Genomic DNA, 22,969 nt, shown 5'->3' with positions numbered 1-22,969 from the left:
TCTTACATTTAAAAGTGACATAAAATTATACTGGTGACTTATCCAGTTATAACTTCACATCTTTAGGACTTATGGCTTAGTTACAGTACTGCCAGATGTTATGTAGACCGAAATTCATATGCTATGTTTGCTAAGGGTTATTTCACGTATTGGCTTGGCCAGGTATGGCTCAAATATTCCCACACACCTAATATCTAACTGGCAGACTCGTACTGAGTCAGTGCCAGAACATGTGGGTCACACTTGGGCCAGAAAGACATGGTTATAAAGGCATAATCCAATTGTCATAAGACTACATCTGCTCCTCACGAGGTCCACCTGATTCCCATCAAAATTCATGTTGTTTTTACTGCCTCCACTTTCTTCCCAATCGGTCCTCCCTCACGCCACGCTGCATTCCGACTGACCGCTGGTCATTTGAAATGAGGCTAGCTGCACGAGTCATCAGTCCATCGCTGAAGGGAAAGTGGGTCTAAGGATCTCTCTGTGGGCCGTGTTCAAAATATATAATGTGCAGCTGAGTGCTCTCAAAAAAACAAGCACTCGCCCTGTCTGGCTCTGTCATAACGAGCTCTCGTAAATGCCACGCCATCGCAGACTCATCGCTGAGACATCTGACTGTCCAGCAGACCTCATTTCAGAGCTGCTGCCCACCGAGCTCAGGAAACAGGATTGGATTCCTTAAATATATTACTCTGTTTTATTTTCCTGTTTTGTCTTTTCACTCCCAGTCCCTCCGTTTTAAACTGTAGTCAGGGTTGGATTGTTACACTGGATAGACCTTTTCTTTGACAGGAGTCAGTCCATACACCAGAAAGAAGCTCTGGTTTCATTCAGCAGCTGTCGAGGTAGCTGTCCTCACAATCAGCTCCTAAAGAATTTCATTACTCTCGATTTCAGACGTATAATACACCGACTCCTCCTGATGATTACCTCTACAAATCAATCCACAACAGTCACACATAGCATAACAATGAAATACGACCTCTGCATAATAAAAGCCTCAATATCTTTGCCTATTTATTACAGCTGCATTCTTTTGAAATGGCTGATACAAATGCGGTGCTCATTGTTTTGTTGTCTGTTGAAGATGACTGCATAATAAAAGAGTTCAGCAGAAGACCTATAAGGCTTTTCAATTATCATTTGGATTTAAAGTAGCAAGCCCATATTTACTGGGGGTACAAAGGTCAGAAATTATTGTGACATCAGATAAATTATCAGACTTAAGCTGCTGTCAAGAGACAGAAATTATTCTGAGAGTTTGAACTGTGCAGAGATTATAATTGTTACACTTCAAAAGATGCTGTGATGTCACCGATTGGTTGTAAAGTTGTCTTCTGGGGCTTCAATTTTAGACCAAGGGTGAATTAGGCAGTAGTGAGGCTCTACTCTTCAGCACGATGCATGATGCAGTGCTTGGATAGTGACCATTAGTCGTACAACACTTTTCAGAATGTATTATGGAATGCTCTTGGGATGGATGGATATTTGACTACTTATCTAGGAAGAATTGGAAGAATCCATTTAAACTGGTTAGTTTCCTAACACAGTCTACAGATTTCCAACAGGGTTGAGATCAAGGATTTGGGAAGGTTATTCCAGAAGCTAAACATTAGCCTGCTTTATCCATTCCAAAACCAGGTTGATGTGTGTTATGTGTGTTTGGAATCATTGTCCATTGATTCCTTTTGAAATCATTGGAACACCCAGTTGTGTCCAAGATTCAACTCCAGCTACTGATTGGAGGTGAAGTTTGTGCAATGTGCCAGTACCACGTGGAGGATATTGACCAATGCCATGAGGATGCCATGCTAAGTTATTAGCTAATGCTAAAAACAAGAACTTGCTTAGCAACTGTGTGTGACAGTAGTAGTAATTATAGGTAAGCCATATTATTTGTTATTTAATGCCCTTAAAAATCATCCAAACCAGCCAACATGAGAGTACGAAAAACAAAGCAGCTATAGGTGCCTACCTGTGGGTCAAAACAGCCGCGCCCTTAAATTTAAAACATGTTATCGAACACTTAGTCCTTGTACAGTTGTCATAAAAGCGTGAAACTGTCCATAGGCACCAAAATGTTTTCGTCTCAGGTTGTAAACATGTTTATTCTTTCTGTAAAGTTGGACATTTTAAAACGGGGTTCTATGGGGACTGACTCACTGGGCAGTAGAAGAACTGCAGTTTTTGGTACTTGTGCTTCATTTGGCTTCATTCTACAACACCAGAAGTTTATCACTTTATAACAAAGCGTTAAGAATAATTATGGGAGTAAAAACAATCTAAAAATGTTACTTTACACATCTGGATAGATGAAATTGTCTTTTATTATTTCACCATCCACTGACACACATGTGTAGTCATGCATGTGTTTACAGTACGTGTGTCACACTGCTCCAGCAGCCGTGCAGATACTGGTCTTCAGTGACTCTTCCTTCACCCCTCAGATGATGCTGCTGCCGCTTTGTGATGTTTTGCCACAGGCTGCACTTTCCAAAGCCTGACCCTCAGCTATCACGCACAACAATGTATGAATGAATGAATGAATGAATGGCCTACATTCCCCCTTAAGTAATGACCCCTTTCCCTACTTTGGTGTAATACACTCAAGCTCACAGTCTTTATCTTCAGCTCACTGAGTTATCCTGTTAAGTGTGAGTGTGGCATCCTCTCACAGAGGCTCTGTTTGTCAGTCAGCAGCTGGATTACATCGACTACATGATGATGTGTGTGTTATTTGGCAGTTTTGATGCCATGTGAGTTGTTTTATAAAATAGGAGATATAAAAATACAGAAGAATTTAATCAAATATTAGATGGAGTGGAACTTGAAGCTAGCTTTTTTTTTCTTAACCTAATCAAGTTGTTTTGGTGCCTGAACCTTAAGGAATCCATCGGGATTGTTTCATATTATTGAAAATATTCTTCGTGAAGATGTGTGAACAATAAACTATTCTCAAAAGAAATCATCCCAGAAGATTCTGTGATTCAAACTGCTTTGAGTGAACTGCTTTGTATCTTTATGAAACATCATTTTAAAGGAGGAAAAATAAAAACTGTCCCAGCTGATGCTCAGCCAAATCATCCTGATTTGGAGTTAGCTTTTTCAGGTATTGATCGATGTACTAGCATGAAATTGAAGCTGTTTAGATATTTTGAAAATATCTCATAAAGATGTTTTTGTAAATAAAAGATGAGACTGAAAATATCCTGCAGAGCTTTAGCAGCTCAGCTTAAAGAGGCTGCAAAATTAGTGTCATGAACAGAACACTAAGAGGCAGGATTTATTTCAAAACACTGCATTGGATGAGACGTGTAACAAGATAAAAAAGACTGAATAAAGCTGTTTTTAAAACCTGACATTTAGTGAATGCTTCATTTGTTATTTTCTGATTTTAAGAATTATTTATTTCTTTTTATAATTTTTAACTGCCTGACACTTTGCTATCTATCAGGGACAGAGAGAGAGTGAAAAAATGGCTAATATCTTCTGTAATTTTCCTAAATATTGGGCAGCAGATCAAATATCTTCTGCTTGGCAGGGGAGGGAATTAACTTACGGTCACAAATATTGGAGGCCTAATCTCACACCTCGCTGAGCATATGCAGATCGAACTCGGATGACGGGGCACCGTCAGTAGCCTAACAGTTGGCTGGACATAATGCTTGGTTATTATTTCCCCTTTATCAGATGCCAGGAGGGGAGATCAATAAGTGGACATGAGTTTGAGTTTTTAGTGTGGGGCACTCCATTAAAACGGAGTAGATTCTTCTCATTTCAAAGACGACCTGCAGTGGGCTCTTACCTTAATGAAACCGCTGGACGACACCGCAAAAGCCCAGCGGTTCGTCACATCGGGCTGTGGCGAGCATTGATGGATGTGCTTTAGATTGTTTGCATCCCAACTGGACCGTTTTTTATGGGCTGTGGCCAATGGATTTTAATAAACTGAGGTATGAGGTGCGATGTTAGAGGGGAAACTTTTTGAAAAGTTGAAAAAAAACCTTCATGCAACCCTAAGTGACATACTGGCTTGTTATGTGGTGATGTAATGGCACTGAAGTAATTACATTGTAATGTAATATAATAAAGGTGTAGATGATTAATGGGTCTAATTGTCTACACCTAGCTCTGGATACTGACTGGTGGCATTTGAATGCAGCACTGTTGGTCACATGTGCAGTTCCTCTAAAAAAAAAATCTTGAAAAAACAAGCTAGCTTCTGTTAGCCAGATAAGCAGTAGGCAATATATGGATGTAATGATGTTGCTGTCAAGACCACCACATTTGGGCCTATTCAGGCCTACTTTTGGCTCTCCCAAAAGTCATGAGCCGTGCTCGATATGGGTCATGACAGCTGTTGGATGAGCCAGATGTGGTCAAAAGTATTTTCGTGGTTTCAAATTGAAGCAGTAGTGGCTCAGATGTTACAACACTTCAGATACTTAGACAATACAATGTGGAACTGTGGCTGGATTAAGACAGCCATATTTATCCTGAGTCATATCCATCCATCCATCCATCCATCACTTGTCTAAAGTCAGAAGGTGGTGGCAACAGGCTAAGCAGAGTATTCCAGACTTCTTTCTTCCATTCAAAAACTTTAGAGTTGCTCCAGGAGGATGAATACAAACAGACAAAATAAGTTTCTTCTGTAGGGTTGCTGGGCTCAGTCTTAGAGATAGGGTGAGCCTTGGAGATCCAGATGGCTCTCAGAGCAGAACTGGTGTTTCTTTGTGTCAGCTGAGGTGGTTTGGTCATCTGGTATGCGGCTGCCTCCGGGAGGAGACGCCAGAGTCAACAAATGATCAGTGATTAGTTTTTTGGGGGGCTAGATGTGGCCCAAAATGTCACATCATACCTGAAAGCTATGGCTAAGTTGAGACAGCCACATATGATATGATAGCAGATAAATTTAGGCACAGTGTGGAATACTTATGGCACTGAAAGAGCGGTTGCACTGCTAGTAAATGTTATATGAACAGCCTATGGCAGAGGCAGCTGCATTTACCATGAGTGAACACTGTCAACCAAACCCAAATGGAGCCCAAAGAAGACTGCAAAGTGGGACGTTTGGGGCAAACCATTATTGCAATCTCTGGTGAGACAGTCCCCACAAAGCCATGTCATAGTTTGTGTAGTCCATAAGCCCTCTTAGACTCTCACACAGTCTCCATACATTTTGTGCATCTCCCTCAAAAACATTCATAAACAGTCTTAGGAGAGGATGTAGTGTGAGTGCAGCGTGATGACTGTGCTACCTGGAGAAGTGTTGCTGCAGTGTCACCATCTGCCGCCCACCCAGCTGAGGCTTCGCCCTCTCCCTTCTCTCCACACCCAGATGTTGTTTGTTCTCCAGCTGGGGATTATTATCACGGATCAGTCTTGATGGCGTAGCTGCAGGGCGAAGGAGTAAACACAGTTAGCTTGTTGTTAATCTCACATACTATAATCCCACTGAACATCAACCCCCCCCCCATTTCTCCTTTGTTCAGTTTACACACTGTAGTTTTAAATTATTCATCCCTGTTTGCCCCACAGCTGATAGGTTGTGAGCAGGACTTCCTACTCATGACATTTAAAACAGGGCCTCGGGGTAATCTGTCATGTCAAACCCATGTACTGTGCATGTTGAAAAAAGAAGAAAAAAAACGTGTTGTCATGGTAGCAAAAGTTCAGGTGTTGTAAATATTATAATGACTATAATACCTCATGGCTGCTCCTTTGGGTGTTTACCTGTCTGGATGGTATTCAAATGAAAAAAAGCTGCTGGCCGGGAGAATTTAACACTTACAGTAAGCGTGGCCAATATTCGTGTCAGCAGCACTCATAGCTCTAATAAACCTGGCATAAATAAGTGGATTTCCAGTTTGTTTGTTTGTCTCGTTTTGCATCAACTTCATGGGAATTTTCCATCTAGAAAAGTTCATTTCTTCTTTAGTGTCAGTCAGTCTAAGCAGCCATATGAGGAAGCTAAGCATAATGATAACAGTTTCCAGGCTATTACAGAAATAATCAGTTTGGCTGAGTGGGTTTATTTTTATTTTTCTGCATGAGTGGAAGCCTCAAGCCACAGGTTTGGCTCACTGTGACTCACTTTACCAATCAGACTGCATCAGCAGTCCTCCACCATGCAGTGCTGCAGTGCAGAAGAGAATCCAGCAGAAGAATATGGACATGCATGAGGCATCATCGCCCTGAATATTCAGATTCACACGTTTGTTAGCATTCCAATAAAAACATGGAAGAAGAAGAGTAATGCAGGGTGTTATTAATATGTTTCTGCACATAAATGTTCATGCCTTTTTTTACCTGACCCGTGTCGTGTGCACTGATATGTGTCCATCTACATTAAATGGAGATTTTTTCACTTTTAAAGGGTGGTTTGTTAAGTTTGCTTGAATTCAATTCAGTTTTATTTATAAAGCAAAAATTCAGAAGAAAGGTCACATCAAGGTGCTTTATGTTGCAAAGTGAAGACACTAAAATATCAGAGAGGAAACATCACCAAGCAGCAGGTTTTCCTTCCTAATGAGCAGCATTTAGTGAGTGTGGGGAGGAAGAACTCCCCTTTAGCAGGAAGAGGGGAGAGGGGGGGTGAAGGGATCCTGTGCCAGGAAACCAGTGATCGAGCGAGAACAATGCCAGAAGCTCGTTGATGGCTACCAAAAGTATCTGGTCAAGGTGCAATGTGCTGAAGTTTAACCAAATATTAGTGGGCAATTATCATTTAGAGAAAATCCTACATATATTCAAAGTTGTGCACCCAATTCTCGTCTTTCAAAGTCATTAAAGATGTTTGCTGCACAATCATTCCAGCCTGGAAAAAGCCCCAAATTACTATTCATGCCCACGATGAGTGGATAAAGACTTCCGACCACAACTGTAACAAAGCAGATGTGTCGAATTGTTAAAATGGAAAAATCGAATGTGTGTTTTAGAAACACATCAAACACGTTTATCAGCTAAAGTGAGTTTGTGCTTTTCTTTTTGTAAAGTCTCAAAATGTCCTGTGTGGAAAAGATTTATACAAGCGGACAAAAGCATAAGAGCACTGCCTCCATTAAAACTGCAGACTTTTAGAGAATCAGAATGTGAGTCAAAACAGGGCCACTACAAAAGGTCAAAAAACTAATGGCTCTCCTCTAATTATTCCTCCCATTAGTGTTGTTCTTTTAAAGAATGAATTGCAGTCACAGTTTGTTTTTCCTGTAGCCAGCAGGAGCTTGTAAAATCAGAGAATAAAGATGGAGGATTTTCACTGTTTTCATACAAAGTCAGGGACAAACCCATTAAAGTATGCGAAGGAGGAACTGGTCTTAAGTGAACTAATATGACGGGACTGGTCTCTTAAAATGTTAATCAAGGTTTTTCAGGCCTTCGGGATATAAATCAGCATTTGAGGGAAACTGGCAAACATGGTGAAGTTTGACTCAAGGCTGCCATCTAGTGGTGATTGCTGAGTGGATGCGCAGCAGGATAACTGAGGTTTGAAATGTTTCAGGACATTTAGGCCAAAGACTTGAAAAAATGTTGTTGCTGAAAGAATCACATGGAGGACAACTTTCTCTTCTTTATTTTCTTAAAGAAGAATGGGAATATAAATTTCTTCTGACACAAAATCCAAAGGAAACAGTCCTAAAATCTCTTTTTGATTTACAGTTTAGCTGTTGTGATTTACTTTACATACAGTACTGCGCAAAAGTCTTGACCCATCCCTCATTTCTTTATCTTGTGCGCCCAAGTCCTCTTGAGCAACAGTTTTTCAGGTTTCAGAAGCTCTTTCAAAGATTGTTTGTTTGTTTGTTCGTTTCTTTTCTTTTTTTAGTTTCAGTTTGATTGACAACAGCTTTACAGCACAACTTTAAAATTATTGAAGCACTGTGGAATCATCCTGACAGACAACAGAATAAAAAGCTGAAACATCCAAAGAAGACCTTTGAATTTCCTTCGAGAAGCCTGGAAAACTATTCCTGAGGACTGCTCAAACATATTTCTTGTTTTTGCATATTTAAAAATATTTTTAAAAATGCGACAAAGCAGCAGAGAAAAAGTCTGACAATGAAGAATCACAGAAGTTGGTTGGGTCAGATCATGTTGATGAATGCTGTGATCTGTGCTGTGAAAAATACACCTTGAAGCTCTGCTTTATTTTATTTATTTATTTTTTTAAAAAAGCTGGACAGCACATGAGTGTTTATAATTTATACTCTTAATTAATTATGAAGGTTTTGAGGGTGCTGAGGCACCATCGTCAGGGCAACTTTATTATTCTTTGAACTGTGAAGAGCAACAGCTTCACTCCTCATGTCACAGCAGCGGGAAACACAACTGGTTCAGAGGTGCACCCTTTTTTCTTTTTACCCTGAGAAGGTCGACTGGACAGAAACGTGTGATTTAATAAACTGAGGTTACATGAGAGTGTGGAGCTTAAAATCTATATTTTTAAAACAACAGTGGAAAACAAAAAGATGGATTTGAAGCCTGTAAAAATACTTATTTTTAAAGATCAGCAGAGAGAGAAATCTTCTGCTGTCTTAATGTTTCTGAAATGTCGCGCTTTATTTTTATTTAACTATAGAATATAAATGATTTACAAGTTATTAGGTTCATTTTTTACTTGCACTTTATTCAGAAACACTTTCCCCCCTGTAGATTCTGTGTCTTGTGATACTGTAATAATTCTAAAACAGCTTCATTATGGTGCCATAAAATAGCTGTATAAATGGTAAATGGCCTGTATTTATATAGCGCTTTACTAGTCCCTAAGGACCCCAGAGCGCTTTACATATCCAGTCATCCACCCATTCACACACCCATTCACACACTGGTGATGGCAAGCTACATTGTAGCCACAGCCACCCTGGGGCGCACTGACAGAGGCGAGGCTGCCGAACACTGGCGCCCCCTTGTGGCTTTTCTAGGTAACGCACACTAATTTAACAAATGTAAGCTTCATGTGGTCCAGCTCGATGTTTTTGTTTCTTAACATTATAGAAGAATCTGATTTAAGTGATTTTTCACAAAATATTTAAATATATAACTCCAAATATCTGAAACATATTTCACATCTCCAAACTAGAGTGTTACAGAGTGACCAGTTCATCCATAGTTTGGTGTTAAAGTATTGCAGACATACATGTGAGCAACCACAGGCGAGGAATACAGGACAGGAATATTAATTTTATATGAGAAAAAACAGAAACATAAGCATGTTTTTCAATAGCTGTCCAGCAGATGGAGCTCTTCACTCATTTTCCTCAGTAATCTGGAGTCACATGACATCTCTAAAGGAATCATGTGACTTTTGTCCTGAGCTCAGAGTCATGCAACATACATGTTAAACAAACGTGGTGCAGAATGACATGTGATCCTGATTTATGATATTTTATCTTTATTTCTGTTTGTTTCTGAGCGTAAACACCAGAATAAAAGATGAGGAGTGAGCTGTGTATATGGAGGACCAAAACTGCCACAGTTTAAATGTGGGGGGGAGGTCAAGAAAATAAGCCAAAACTATTTGCATGAATGAATTCATATTCAAGACAAATTTTAAAAGCAATTATCTACTTTTGTGCCTTTTATTTCATGTTGTATTAAACCCCCTTTTTATTTGAACTGTTATGATCATCCATCCATCCCTCTCCTCAGCCGCCTCCTTAACCTCATCCAGGGACACACTGACACATTCCTGTGCCAGCCAAGAGATGTAATCTCTCCAGCATGTCCTGGATCTACTCCAGGGGCCTCCTCCCAGTAGAATATGTCTAAAACACATCATCTAAGAGGCATCCATACCCGGCTCAGATGTCTGAACTACCACAAATGGTTCCTTTTGATTTGGAGGAGTAGCCGTTTCTACTTTGAGCGCCTCCCAAATGACCAAGTTGCTCACCCTCACCTCTCTAAGGGAGAGCCCAGACACATTTCTGAAGAAGCTCATTTCCACCTCAAGTATCCACAGGAGCTCGCGGCCTGAGAGTAGAAATGTAGAACAACCAGTAAATCGAGAGTTTTACTTTCACCACTACAGACCAGCACAGCTTCCACATACCTGCTGATGCCACAGCAGTCGATGAGTCTCCTGCTCCACTCTCCTCATACTTATGTGCTCCCCCATGTTGCCACCCTGATGGAAAAAATTCTGGAGGCACCCCTGACTTAAACTCAGTTCGGAGCAGCAGCTACTCTTCACTGCTGTCCATTTTTCCAGCTGTGACTTTAAGGTGTTAATTCTCATCCCAGCCTCTTCACTCTCAGCTACAAACCTCTCCACTGTGAGGTCACGATCATCAAGACTGGCTTTTATTTTTTCATTCATCTTCTTCTTCCAGCTGCTCCCTTAGAGTGTCCAACCCTCTCTATTCCGCCTTCATATCTACATCTACATCCATGAACCACCTCTGAGGTTTTCCTGTTTTCCTCCTGCCCTGCATTATCCAATATATTCACTCTCCCTTCTCTGCACATGTCCAAATCATCTCAGCCTTGTCTCTCTAACTTTGCCTATGCTCGACCTGAGCTGTCCCTCTCATGTAGTCTGATGTGTGAAACTCTCAGCATCTTTAGCTCTGACACCTCACTCACCAGCCCCTCACTCAGGACCAGTATGTATTTTACCCACCAATGAGGAGGCTGTCACAAAAGTGCAAATCATTCTGAAATTGTTCCACAATTTGCAAACAGCTTTTTGCAGATTGGTGAACTTCTGCCCCAAAAAGTCCCTTGAGCTGTTTCTTTTTGGTACCACTTACTTTTCCAGCCTTCTGTTGCCCCTGTTCCAACGTTGATAAGATGTCTTATTGCCATCAAATTCAAAATGAACTCATATTATTCATACAACAGTAAAATGTCTTAGTTTAAACGCTTGATATTTTTCTCTGTTCTATTATAAATAAAATACAGGTTTATGATTCTGTTCACAGTGTCCAAACTTTTAATAAAAATAAAACACGTATAAAATACTAAGTGCACCTAGTATTAACTTATACTACAAGAGGAAGCTATGAGTTGACATCATTATGGACCGATTATATCCTGCAGGGCGTCTATTATTAGACTCCTTCTGTTAATACACAGAGTGACATGCAGTTCTTTGGCCGAGAGTGCATCATTGTACCAACGCAACAAATGGTAAATAGACTGGTTCTCATAGTGCTTTTCTGAGCACTCAAAGCACTTTAAGAGTCACCAACAGAGATCAGTTTTGTTTTCACTCGGTACAAACAGCGGGAAGTTTCAATTCATGGGTCTCAGCAGGGGTTTAATAGAGACTTCCCCTCACGACAGAGATATAAAGAGCTGAGGGTGGGCACAAGAGTATTCGGGTAGCAAGAATGCACAGTAATCTAAAAAAGTACTTCAAAATTACCCACCCAACTGTTAGACCTTTTATTACATCTGGATTTAGAAATCTGCTGCAAATTAAAAAAAACAATGCTGCGAGTTGAACACAATATAAAAGTTTATAAAAGCATGTGTAACAGAAATACTATTTTTGTCTCAGTGACCAAAAAAAGAGAAGAACACTCAATTTATCCAGTTATACTGAAATCAGGAGGCCTTCATGGGCTTAAAATGTCCAACTTCACAGCAGAAAAATCCAGCTGCTGTAAAACTGTTCTTTTTAAATAGCTCATCCATCTGGATATTGTTAAAGCTTAAATTTGGGGTGTGGTCAGTTTGTTTAGATTTAATCTCTGTTAAATCACTGAACTGGATTTATTCATCTTATTTGTGCTCTTAGTGCCTTTCAGAGCATTTTAATGGATTATCGAAGAAATAATGTAGTCTGCTGTGTGGTTAATTGTACTAAAAGGCCATGCAAGAACCCCATACTTCAGTTTTAGTGAGTAGAATCCTAGGTTTACCTTCAGATGTTGCTTAGCACTAATTAGCAGATGTGTATCTGTGGAGCACACCCGCTAACCAAGACAGCTGATAGTGTAGCCCTCTATCCTCTTATCCAAATATGTCCATTTCTGGTTCCATACTTTGTCTTTATGTTTGTGTTTTCCTCATAAAACTTGTAGCATGACATGACAATAAAGGTTCCTTATAAATGTGGCTGTAGCTTCCAGTAAAATAAAGCCAATGCAGAGGTGTCTTAAACCTTAAATTCTAGCTGAAGGCCACCAGAGGGCGATAGTTGTGGTTGCAAAAATGTGGATTCCAGAATAAGTTGTAAATCCGAAATTTAATCTGAAATGCCCCAAAACTTGGGTTTAATACATGAAAAGTCAGAGCTGCTTCACCAAACCATCCATCCATTCACTTCTGCTTATCCTTTTCAGGGTCGCGGGGGGCGCTGGAGCCTATCCCAGCTGTCATAGGGCGAGAGGCGGGGTTAACCCTGGACAGGTCGCCAGTCTGTCGCAGGGCCAACACACAGGGACAGACAACCATTTGCACTCACATTCACACCTAGTGGCAATTTATCCAATTAACCTATCCCCACAAGCTGCATGTCTTTGGACGGTGGGAGGAAGCCGGAGTACCCAGAGGGAACCCACGCAAACACGGGGAGAACATGCAAACTCCACACAGAAAGACCCGGCCTGATGGTGGAATTGAACTCAGGACCTTCTTGCTGTGCGGCAACAGTGCTAACCACCGTGCCACCATGCTTCACTAAACCAAAGTTAAAAATCCAAGATGGCGGCAGGAAACGTAAACACCAGTAAAACTGTAAAACTTTTCATCGGTTCTGCCGCTGTTGTGTATTTGTGACTCTCTGGCAGGGTGCAAAGTACAGACATTTGGGATTTAAGTAGAAGTACAGATACTAGTGTTAAAAAATACTCCAGTAAAAGCTGAAGTACTGATTTGACTTCTTTACTCAAGTAAAAATGAAAAAAGTAGTGGCCCTGAAATGTACTCAAAGTAAGAAAGTAAAAAGTAGCTCCCTGAGGCACAAGACTCAGTTTCAATTTGTTATATAGGACACAAGGAGTAAAAGAGAATTCATATATATATTCTGTTGCCTACAGGTTGCCTTCACAGCTAAACAGAAAAATTAGTACAATCAGAGGTTAAAAGTGAGACTTGGCAAGTGGGAGAACACTGAGACCTGTGTAGTGACTCAGCGTGGGCTAGGTTGTTGAGCAGGTCACCTACTAATCTGTATGCCAACTATCCTGGGGCAAGAAACCAACCCAAGGTTGCTCTTTGATGTATCCATGGGAGTATGAATGTGTGTGAATGTTAGATAGAAGCACTTACATAAGCACTATATAAGACCCAGCGCATTTACCCAAATAGTAATGGCTCAAATGAATTCCTAATATGAGCTTCAGTAGATTTTCATAGTGTACAGGCTGTGATCAGCTGACCTGAGTGGATTTACACAACTGAATTCAAATGATACAGTTCATATAAAGTGAAAACTGAAAGCATCATATCTTAAATACAAATTCATCTCTGCTACACTTAATGTAACCTAACTCTGACCGTGAGCACCACAGCGACTGTGCACACAATGCTGTGCTGTGAATTCACCACATTAATGCAAGCTTACCTGTTTATCCTGGACAAAACTAGCCAGTATTTTTATCCAACATTTGAATATCACAAAGTTAGAATAGCTTAGTTTGTTTTGCAGGACGTTATATAAAATTAAAATATATGATTTATCAAAACACATTATATATAAGTCCAATGTGTGATTAAAATTATGATATTACATATAATCTGCAGACTATCAAGTGTCACTGAACAGTCTGCATCTTTTAATCTGACCTCTCTTCTTTGTCTCCAGTTCTGTCTTTCTTGTCTTTCTCCATTTCTTAGTGAAGTTAACTCTCTTCTTTCTTTTCTCTCCCCATAAAATACAGCAGCTGGACCTTTAGCTAGCAACACACTGTGTGACAAAGTGCACACAAACATGTTTGCATGTTTGTTGAGCTGATAGGAACATTATGCCGTGTAAAATGCTAATTCCTCTTCTGGAGCTCTACCTAGATGCTCACAGCATACAGACACCTGCACGCCTTTCTGGCCCACTTTAACCCCCCAAAACGCTATAAATGAAAACTGCGGAACCTAAAGTATCAAGTCTGTTTTGAAAATGTAAAAAGCAGAAAGTACAGATATTTATGTTAAAATGTAAGAAGTAGAAATAAAATACCCGGGGTAGTCTTGCTAAGGTAGAATGGAGGATTATCTGTGACCCATCCCACCTTGTCACATCTGTTTTTTAGGAAGATTGTGATGATGGAAAAAGGTCCTGTCTGTGGTTTTCCTTTTGTCCCTTAGCCATGCATTAAACATCCTCTGAAGACAGACTTTATTCAGTGGAGATGAGGGAAAGGTTTCTAAATAAAGACAGGTTAAATAAAAACAAACAGCACTGTGAGGGTAACGACTTTAAAGTAAATCAAGTTACCTGTAAAGCAAGCACAGCTGTAATCTGATTGTGCCACAGCAGCCAAAGTTAGATAGCACATGCGCATTAGAGTACTTGATCTCCTCATGCACCCAGAGCTGATCACATTTCTCTGCCTTTGTGTCACAGAGACAAACAGTTTGACATTTATTGTCATCTGATGCAGAAGAAGAAACAAAGCTCGCGTGTGTTTACTTTGGCCGCTCTCGGAGAGGAAAGCTCTCCAGTGTAAATAGGGTAATTACATGTCTTCCTTTTGGGCGGGTGGGAGGGTAAATTGGTATAATCAAGGCAGCGGTTCAGCCTCTGGCATTGATGTAGGAATGAATTAGGACAGGCGCTCGCTCAAAGTGCCCCCTGGGTACTGAATGAAGGCATACTTCTCCCCTAAAATCACATCCTGCTGATAGAGCTGCGAGCCAGTCCGGTGACTGCGAGCAAATGAAGTGACTGGAAGTGTAGGCTGGCAACTCAGACCTTTTACGCCTTTGTGCATTAAACAGCATTATTTTTATATACTGACAGAAAGCAAACTGGAAGATCAGTTTCATTCATCTGAGAAATCGAATGTGCGTGAAGCTAAAAAAAACATAAACAGGTGATGCTATATTACTTATTCGCTGAACCTTTCACGGCTCCGTCTCCTTCACGGCAGTATAGGACTGTAATTTATCTGGTAAACATGGAAATTTTATGCATCCCTCTCTGCTTTCATCCCATAAATAGTCCTTGGATGAGATATTTTTAGCACTAAGCTATTTTTTTATGCGTCCTTGATGCTGAAGAAGTGCTGTAACCATTCTGTCGTCCCCCGGTCTCCAATTTGACTCTGCAGCAAACAGTCAGTCTTCAGTCTTTGATGCAGAGCTATTTATTACAGATTCTTCATCATTTTAACTGGTTTTTAAATTCGGGGAATGATTCAGCTCTTTCTCAGCTTCGCTCTGTCGAACAGTGTAATTACACTGAAGCTTAAACACGATACCAATGCAGATTTACTGGAATTTATCTTCCACCAAAGCTCATGGCTTATTTCTTCTTCTCTAGACAACAGTTTGGCTGCAGTTCCAGAAAATGTTGTACAAATAAAATAATTAAATTCCTAAAGTTATCTAAAGCTTCACTAATCTGGTCTGCACTCCAAAAAACACTTCACGCCACACTCCCATGATTTATACACTAATTTTTGGTTAACTAAAGGTCAGCGTCTCTACAAAAATCATATTCCACGTAGCTTCACTGCATGTTTTTCATTTACTCCCTTCCAGGACCCACACTGCACTGATCAAAAGTGAGGCTTTAAGCCAACAAAAATGCCACAGTCATCAGTTGTTACAGCAAAAATCAGATAATGAGCCCACAGTATGTTTATGTTCAAACACCAGAGGTCTGCAGGGACACGGCTGGAGGTGGAGGCCAGGGAGAGGGGGATCTATACATCTCGCCTCACAGCCTGTGTGTATGGTGATCAGCACAAACTTGTGTGGGACCGGGACGTAAAGCTAAGAGGTTTTTATTTTATTCAATCTTCCCATCCATCGATTTTTTTAAGCCTTCATCCAATTCAGGGTCACAGGGCTGCAGGGTGACAGGCGGAGTACACCCTGGACAGTTCAATCAGTTCAGTTCACATTCAGCACTTAACCCGATATGCATGTTTCTGGATGTCAGAGTCCACACTGAAAGGCCTCAGCCGGCCGGATTCAAACCCAGGATGCTCTTGCTGTCAGGTGACAGTGCACACTGCTTTACCAATGTATAGCCCTGCTAAGGAAATGCACTGAGCACAAAGAGAAGCTAACGTTTAGTCTTCATATTCTCCTTTAGTCCTAATCCCCAGTGTTAGCTGTTATTTCAGATGTTTTTTGGTCTAATAATCAATCGTTTAGTGAGCATACATCGACTGGACGCCTTGCTTTGAGCTGCAGTTTTATTGTGACATAGAAAATAGATGGAAAACTCTCTGAGAAAAACCTTTCAGTCATTATCATAAGTTTCAGTTTTATTTTGGCTGCGTTTCCTTCATCACTGGTTTTTCATCATATTACACCAAAATCTGCGTAGCTTCTGGTTTCGTGGTGACTCAGAAGCGTAGGCAGCAAATGACAAACGCCTATCGTGGTTCTGGATTCTCCTGTTTTATTTTGCGTTATCGGTTTTACTTCCTCTGTTTGGTAATCGTCCATCCCGGCCTGATCAGGCTCACCTGTGCTGTCCTCCACACCTGCTTCCTCTCCCTCAATCACTCGTTCATTTAAATCCTCTCAGCTTCTTTGTCCTGTGGATCATTCTGCACTTATCTTGGTGTGAACGACCTCTGCCTGCTCTCCTTTTGATCGCTCGTCTTGCTGTCTGCCTCACCGTGTATTCCCACCACCTATTTTTTGATTTTTGGACTTTCATTCTCACTGCCAGCATCCTCCTGCTGTGGAAATAGGTTAAAATCCACCCGCTCATTCAGTGTCTGGGTATTCTTTTGTTTTTTTAGTTTACACGCCTCTGTCAGTGCACCCCAGGGCGGCTGTAGCTACACTGTAGCTTGCCATCGTGTGTGTGTGTGTGTGTGTGTGTGTGTGTGTGTGTGTGGTAAAGCGCTTTGGGGTCTTTAGGACCAAGTAAAGCGCTATACAAATACAGACCATTTTATTTTTTACATGACCAGGCCAGGAAGTGATTCAGCACAATGCAATGAAGACTCAACTGTTTCCCATAAACAACAATCAGTCATCCACACTGTGCTCACACAGTTAGTGCTACTGTACAGATCAGAGATGTGCTTTTTTTCCATTGTCGTAAAATACCAAAAACCTAACACTGCTGGGCAAAATAAATCAACCAATACATCAGTGAACGAAGGTAAAATACTGGGAAAGCTAATCATGGCAGGAGGTGACTCACAGCACACTTAAAGGACACCTCAATGGTGCTTTCAGATACCATCAATTAAAACAAAGACACGTGATACGTGCAAATTCCCATCACCTTGGGTTTGTAGACTTTGTGGTTTAAATAACCAAACGTTAAACCGGAGTTGTTGAATTGCCTCGGGAATCCTATCGACGAGGGGCCCTGCAGGCTTTCAGCATCACTGCAGCTGTGCTATCCTCTCTGAGTGGGAACGCTGAAGAAAAATGAATGGACGTGACTCAGGTGTGCTCAGCTCCACTTTAAAATACTCATTCCACCCTTTCCCAGCTCATCATTCCTCCGGCCTGCTCAGAGAGTGTGAAATGGTTTTTGGTGGCGGGGAGATGATGACTGACTGTAGACTGAGAGCTAGCTGTAGCTACGGTCTCCCTGCCGTCTGCTGAAATGGATGAAACTGGGGAGTGTTTTACCAGCAGGTGTTTTAACTCAAGCGCTGTTTGTCAAAGAAAGTGAAAACCGTATGTGCTGCTCGGTGGGGAAGCTAACACTGTACATGGAATTAGCATATTTTAAGCAAATGTGTAGAGAAATGTTTGAGCTGGTTAAGTCTAAGAGTTGAAGCCAAAGAAACCGAAATTCTTTCAATTGCTGGCAGGATACCCAACTTCTTTTTCTCAAAATCAATCAAAATTTTCTGTTAATGACTGCTGGAAAAAAGCTGATATTTTGTAAATAATGCTTTTGCAGGAATTGACTACTTTGACTGACAGGTGGATGGCTACACATGCAGCTGTAGCTTCTAGCTATCAGGCTTCACCTCAGATAACTGGAGTCCCTGAACTGGACCTCAGGACTGAGTTTGTATCGGGGGTCTCATCCCAGAACCAGTCTGGGGTTTACTTGTATCCACCCAGTTGCCTGCATGTGTGGTTAAATGTACTAAGAACAAGTCGATGCTTCATTTTTGGTGATTAAAATTCTGGCATCTTCTTCTTCCCTGGCACTAATGATCAGGTATCAGCTGATTACAGCACGCCGCCATCTCATCTAAATATTCTCCCCAAAACACTGGAGTGACGTCAAGTCGTCTACGCTAACCCTTCATGTGTTTGTCTGCCCCGCCCTCATTAGGTTCACCTCTAGCCAATCAGGCCTGAGCTAAATATCTTCAAGTTCTCCATGCTGCAGTTAAAGATCTTTATTTTTGCTTTAAATTTGGATGTTTTTAACCAGCAGCACAACTTTGGTTTGGGATCTGGCCAGTAGCAGCTGTGAGTTTCTATCTTGAATTTAGGCAAAAATAATCTTTGATCTCACCGACTCATTTTATTCTTGATATCTTAAAAAGTAGAGGCTACTCTCGATCTGAAGCCTTATAATACAGAGCACCGATAGAACCAATAAAACCTTCCTTTTCTTTAACCTTTAGGCTACCGCTGACCCCTTTTATGTGGCTGTAGGGGGCACTCATACACTCCCCCAATCAGATGTTTTAGAGTATCTGCTTCTATGTGGCAGCCGTGGAAGAGATGCAGCAGCAGACAATGGTTGAATCTTTGCCCTGGAGCTACTCTACATACACTGTTTAAAGGTTTTCTTGTACATTGAAATGAGGTCAGCCATGCCGCTGCCGTGACTCAAATAATGCAGCTTGCTGGACTCTATTTTTTTAAAATATGTATCTTAAATAAATCCATTAAATATACACGTAACAAGCTTTGATATGTCTTTAAATGAGTGTGAGCTGAGGAGATAAGTGAATGTAAATGTGGTGAGATTACAAGTGTCTTACTTATCAAACTGACTGTCTTATCAGTGAAGTAATTGCATCAGTGTGACAGTTCGGTCTGTGTGGTAATTTTTTATCGCCGTGAGGGACAAGACCTAATTGTTTACTTTTCTCAATTTATTGTAACTTGCAGCTGTCACATTAGCTCTCTTTTTGAAGTCCTTCCTGCTTAACTCTTCCTGCAGGAAGAAGCCACAGCAGTGAGCTTAAATGGCCACTGAAAACGCTGCTGTTACAGTCCAGACGACCACGAAACTCTTATATCGCTCAATGTGTGCAGACCAGTTTTGGATGTAACTACAGGAAGTAAATGTGGACTTGCACACCTGACAATGTGGCCCAGATTTGGATTGGATTGACTGGTGTCGACCATCTTTACATCAGATTATTGGTGAATGAACTGCACACAGACTGTTTCACTTTTCAGACCTGAAAGCTACAGCCATGTTTTTGTCCTGCTTTTTATCCTGGGGGCGTGTACGCCATAGTGGCTAATGTTGTTTGTATCTATACTTGAGTCTGCACTGCTGTGCCATCACAAGGGAACTGAGCTGTTGATGTTGGACTTGGAGGTGATCCAAGTGAGTCTAAATGTGTACAGACAGAGCCGAGAAAAGGAAAAATACACATCCTCTACAGTGGAAGAATACTTTATATACTGAGTGAGTATTTTGAGCGAGATGATACAGTTACAGCTGGTGACATTATGTTTAACAGGGGCATTATCCTTGTTGATGACTGGCTGACCAAAGCATCCAGGCCACGGGACGGCTTTGCAAACACAAAAGACAAGTTGTAGACAAGTTATTCATTTTTTCAGTTTTTCTGCTGCTCCCGATGATGCCTGGGGTGTAAAAACTGCCCAACCAATCAGGTGGTCAGGAGTAAAAGGACATTTTGTGTTTCTTGTTCAGACATGAACATGAGCGGGGGACTTGTTGTAAGCCTAATTATTAAAAAATTGACGTCTCATGACATCTCAGTAGCGGTGTCCTTGGTTCAACCCCCGGGTGGGGGGAATTTTGTTGCACGTCATGGCCTTTCTCACCCACGTATTCACTTCCTGTCCGCCTCTGCACCAAGAGCCCAAATAAAGAGAAAAATCTTTGTCTGATGACAGCTCCTTTAAAGAAGTTGTATGATTTATGAATTCTAAACTTATAAGTTGACTCACTGACACGTCTGTGTCTGTGACTGCAAAATGCTGATAAGGTTATGAGTAATACATACCCGGGGAGCTTCTTATCAAGAGCCTGACAACCCACTGTGATGAATACATGTTAATGTTATAAATAAATACATGATGAATAAAGACAGAGCGCAAAATAAAACAAACTTCTTTGCTTCTCTAGATTCGTGCCAGTACTGTAGACAGAAAACATCACATTAACTGAAATCAGCCTCCTACGCTCACCATCATCTGACCTCTGATCAAGTGACACCCACTGCTAATTTCTTTTAGAATTTCTGATGAGCTGATATGTGACTTGATGTGTGTCTTTTTCACTAAACATGAATGAACTGATTTGAGCTCCGCTGAGGAGGAGGAGAGGCTCCCTGGGATCAGTGCGATCTCATCTGAGTAAAATCATAAAATCAAAATCTTTTCCAGGAAGAAAAACAAATAGGATTTCTTCTTCATTCAAGCAGAATGAAGCCAAGTGCTTTTAAAAAAGGACTCGAGTAAATTATTAATCCGGGTCTCCTCCGCCTGTGCCATCCTAGCCCACTTTTCTTGGCACTTTGGGGGAAGCACACTGACTTGTTGCTCTCCATGACACTTCCCAGGCCATACATTATACATGCAGCTATTCTGCACAGATCATGCATACTCGTCATCACAGCCATGAAACTGGAGCTGCTGTACTGTGAAAGTCTTGAGCCACCCATTATTTCTTTATATTTTGCTACCAAGAAGCCAGACTCTGCACCGTTTTTGTTTTTAATTGGTTTAGAGCAGCAGATCTCCAGACTTTCTGAAGGTCTTCCAATTCTTTTTTTTAGACATTGGCTTGAAGCCTCGTCAGAAATGGTCTCAGTGGCTGCCAAGAAGCCATTCTTAAGGGGGAGGCTCTGTTGGACATCTTGTCAATATCAGTGAAAACGAATGCAAGAAGGCACCATCAGATTTTGATCCACCATACATTTCCATCTGGAAAGCATTTGATTGGCATCAGCTTCATTTTTCAGAATGACAATGATTCCAAACTGACTGCCAGTGCAGTAAAATCATACTGGGATAAAGAAGCATACAGTGGAATGCTATCAGTCATGGATTGGCCTCCCCATTCAAAGAAGAGCTTTGAATGTCCTTCAAGAAGTCTGGAGAACTATTCCTGAAGATTATTTCATGAAATTATAAGAAGGCTGCCTCAGAGAGTTCAGGGTGTGCTGAAGAATAAAGGTGATCATACTAAATATTGACATTCAAAGTCATTAGAATTGGCAAGAACGCTGTTTTCACCTTAAATCCTGTATTTTCATGTGTGTTGGCATGTATCTGAATAAATCACTGCAGCTATATCAACAACATATCAAGAAATGAGGGGTGGCTCAAGACTTTTGCACAGCACTGCAGGTGATGTTTTGTGATGTATTCAGGGTTAAAAACAGCTTAAACACTTAAAATTTCTAACACTGTTTTTAATGCCACGTCACAGCTGACACAACCAGAGAAAATTACATCATTTCCTTCAGGTTGTTGGGTGTTTTTGGTGCGTTTAGATGCGACAAGTAAAGAAAGCTCTGCTAGGTTTTTCTTCATCCTCCACATCTCATATCACAGAGAACGAGGCCATTTATGTTTAATTTCAAGTCCTATGTTGTAATGGAGCTGATGGAGGGAGGCGCAGTTCATCAAACTGTCATTTTCGCTCACAATTCTGGCTTCTAGTCCATCAACAAACACCGTTTTGTCTGGTTTCACACATTCTCCTTCACTTTTGTCCCTCCATAAAAGTCCAGATTCACTCCCCAGCAGGCCGTGGCAGGCTGACATCACTTCTTATTAAGATATTTCATTGATTTTATAATTAAAGTTAATGGAAATTCACTTAATTAAAGAGACATACCTGTTTTTTAATTAATCCAAAGTCTGTTAAGTAACCATGTTAAATAATCTCCGGGAACACCATAATCTGGTGTTAAGTTCTTACAGTCTCTTATAGTCAGCACAAGAAACAAGTAAGAAATAAGGTCAGCTTAAAGCGCCGCACTGAAAGGACGCATTAGACTTACAGTGATGATGTGTGTCACTGTCATGTGCATCAATCATACGTTCCCTGAGATGGCACTCAGTCATAAACACAGCTGCACATTAATACAAATGTAATATAGATGGAGCTTTTGTACTGCAAGCATCATTCACCCATTCATACACACACATTCTATGCCTAAGCTCATTTAACCTAACCTCACACACTCCAACCAATGCACTGGAGGCAACTCAGGGTTCAGTATCTTACCCAGCGATACTTGGTCATGCAGAAAGGCCAGACGTCACTGGACTTAAACTCCATCTCTCTGCTTGCTAGCAGAAAGTGCTGCTGCTTTCAGTAACCTGCATTTTGGATATTTTGATTGGTGCGTGACCAGAGCCTGACAACCAATCCTATTGGACTAGAGCGAGCCAGTCAGTCTTACAATGAGAGCTTTGTTAGGACCAGCGGTGGAACAATCAAGTATTGATGCATTTATTGTAAAGCTTTAGTTCATTTTTATTTAGCAGGCTTAAAAATATATGATGCTGTATTATTTTTAGATAAAGTTACCCAGCAGTATAAACAGTAAGTAAAATCATCTCCAGATGCAACATTAAAGCGATATTCACATGAATGAAAATCTGATTATGTTGTGTATTTGCCTCTGCGTAAAAGAGTTTTTAACCTCCACAAAAAGGAAAAACACCCAGACTGTGGTTTTAAAAA

General features: G+C 40.9%; 1 protein-coding gene across 5 annotated transcripts in view; it reads right to left on the bottom strand.

Moving 5' to 3' along the window:
- LOC102195024 (nck-associated protein 5) overlaps window positions 1–22,969 on the bottom strand; it is a 100,058-nt gene that overhangs the window by 75,235 nt on the left and 1,854 nt on the right. For all 5 annotated transcript variants that reach the window (XM_005736805.1, XM_005736806.1, XM_005736807.1 and 2 more), the window contains exon 2: window positions 5,265–5,400. In XM_005736805.1, coding sequence (XP_005736862.1) covers window positions 5,265–5,293 — 29 coding nt within the window. In that variant the 5' untranslated portion in view covers window positions 5,294–5,400. The remainder of the gene's footprint in view (window positions 1–5,264; window positions 5,401–22,969) is intronic.

This window comes from Pundamilia nyererei, unplaced genomic scaffold (genome assembly GCF_000239375.1).
Source record: "Pundamilia nyererei isolate P.nyererei 1_Seehausen unplaced genomic scaffold, PunNye1.0 scaffold00071, whole genome shotgun sequence".
NCBI lineage: Eukaryota > Metazoa > Chordata > Actinopteri > Cichliformes > Cichlidae > Pundamilia > Pundamilia nyererei.
The sequence above is the reverse complement of the archived record's forward strand: the minus strand, read 5'-3'. Positions and strand labels throughout refer to the sequence as shown.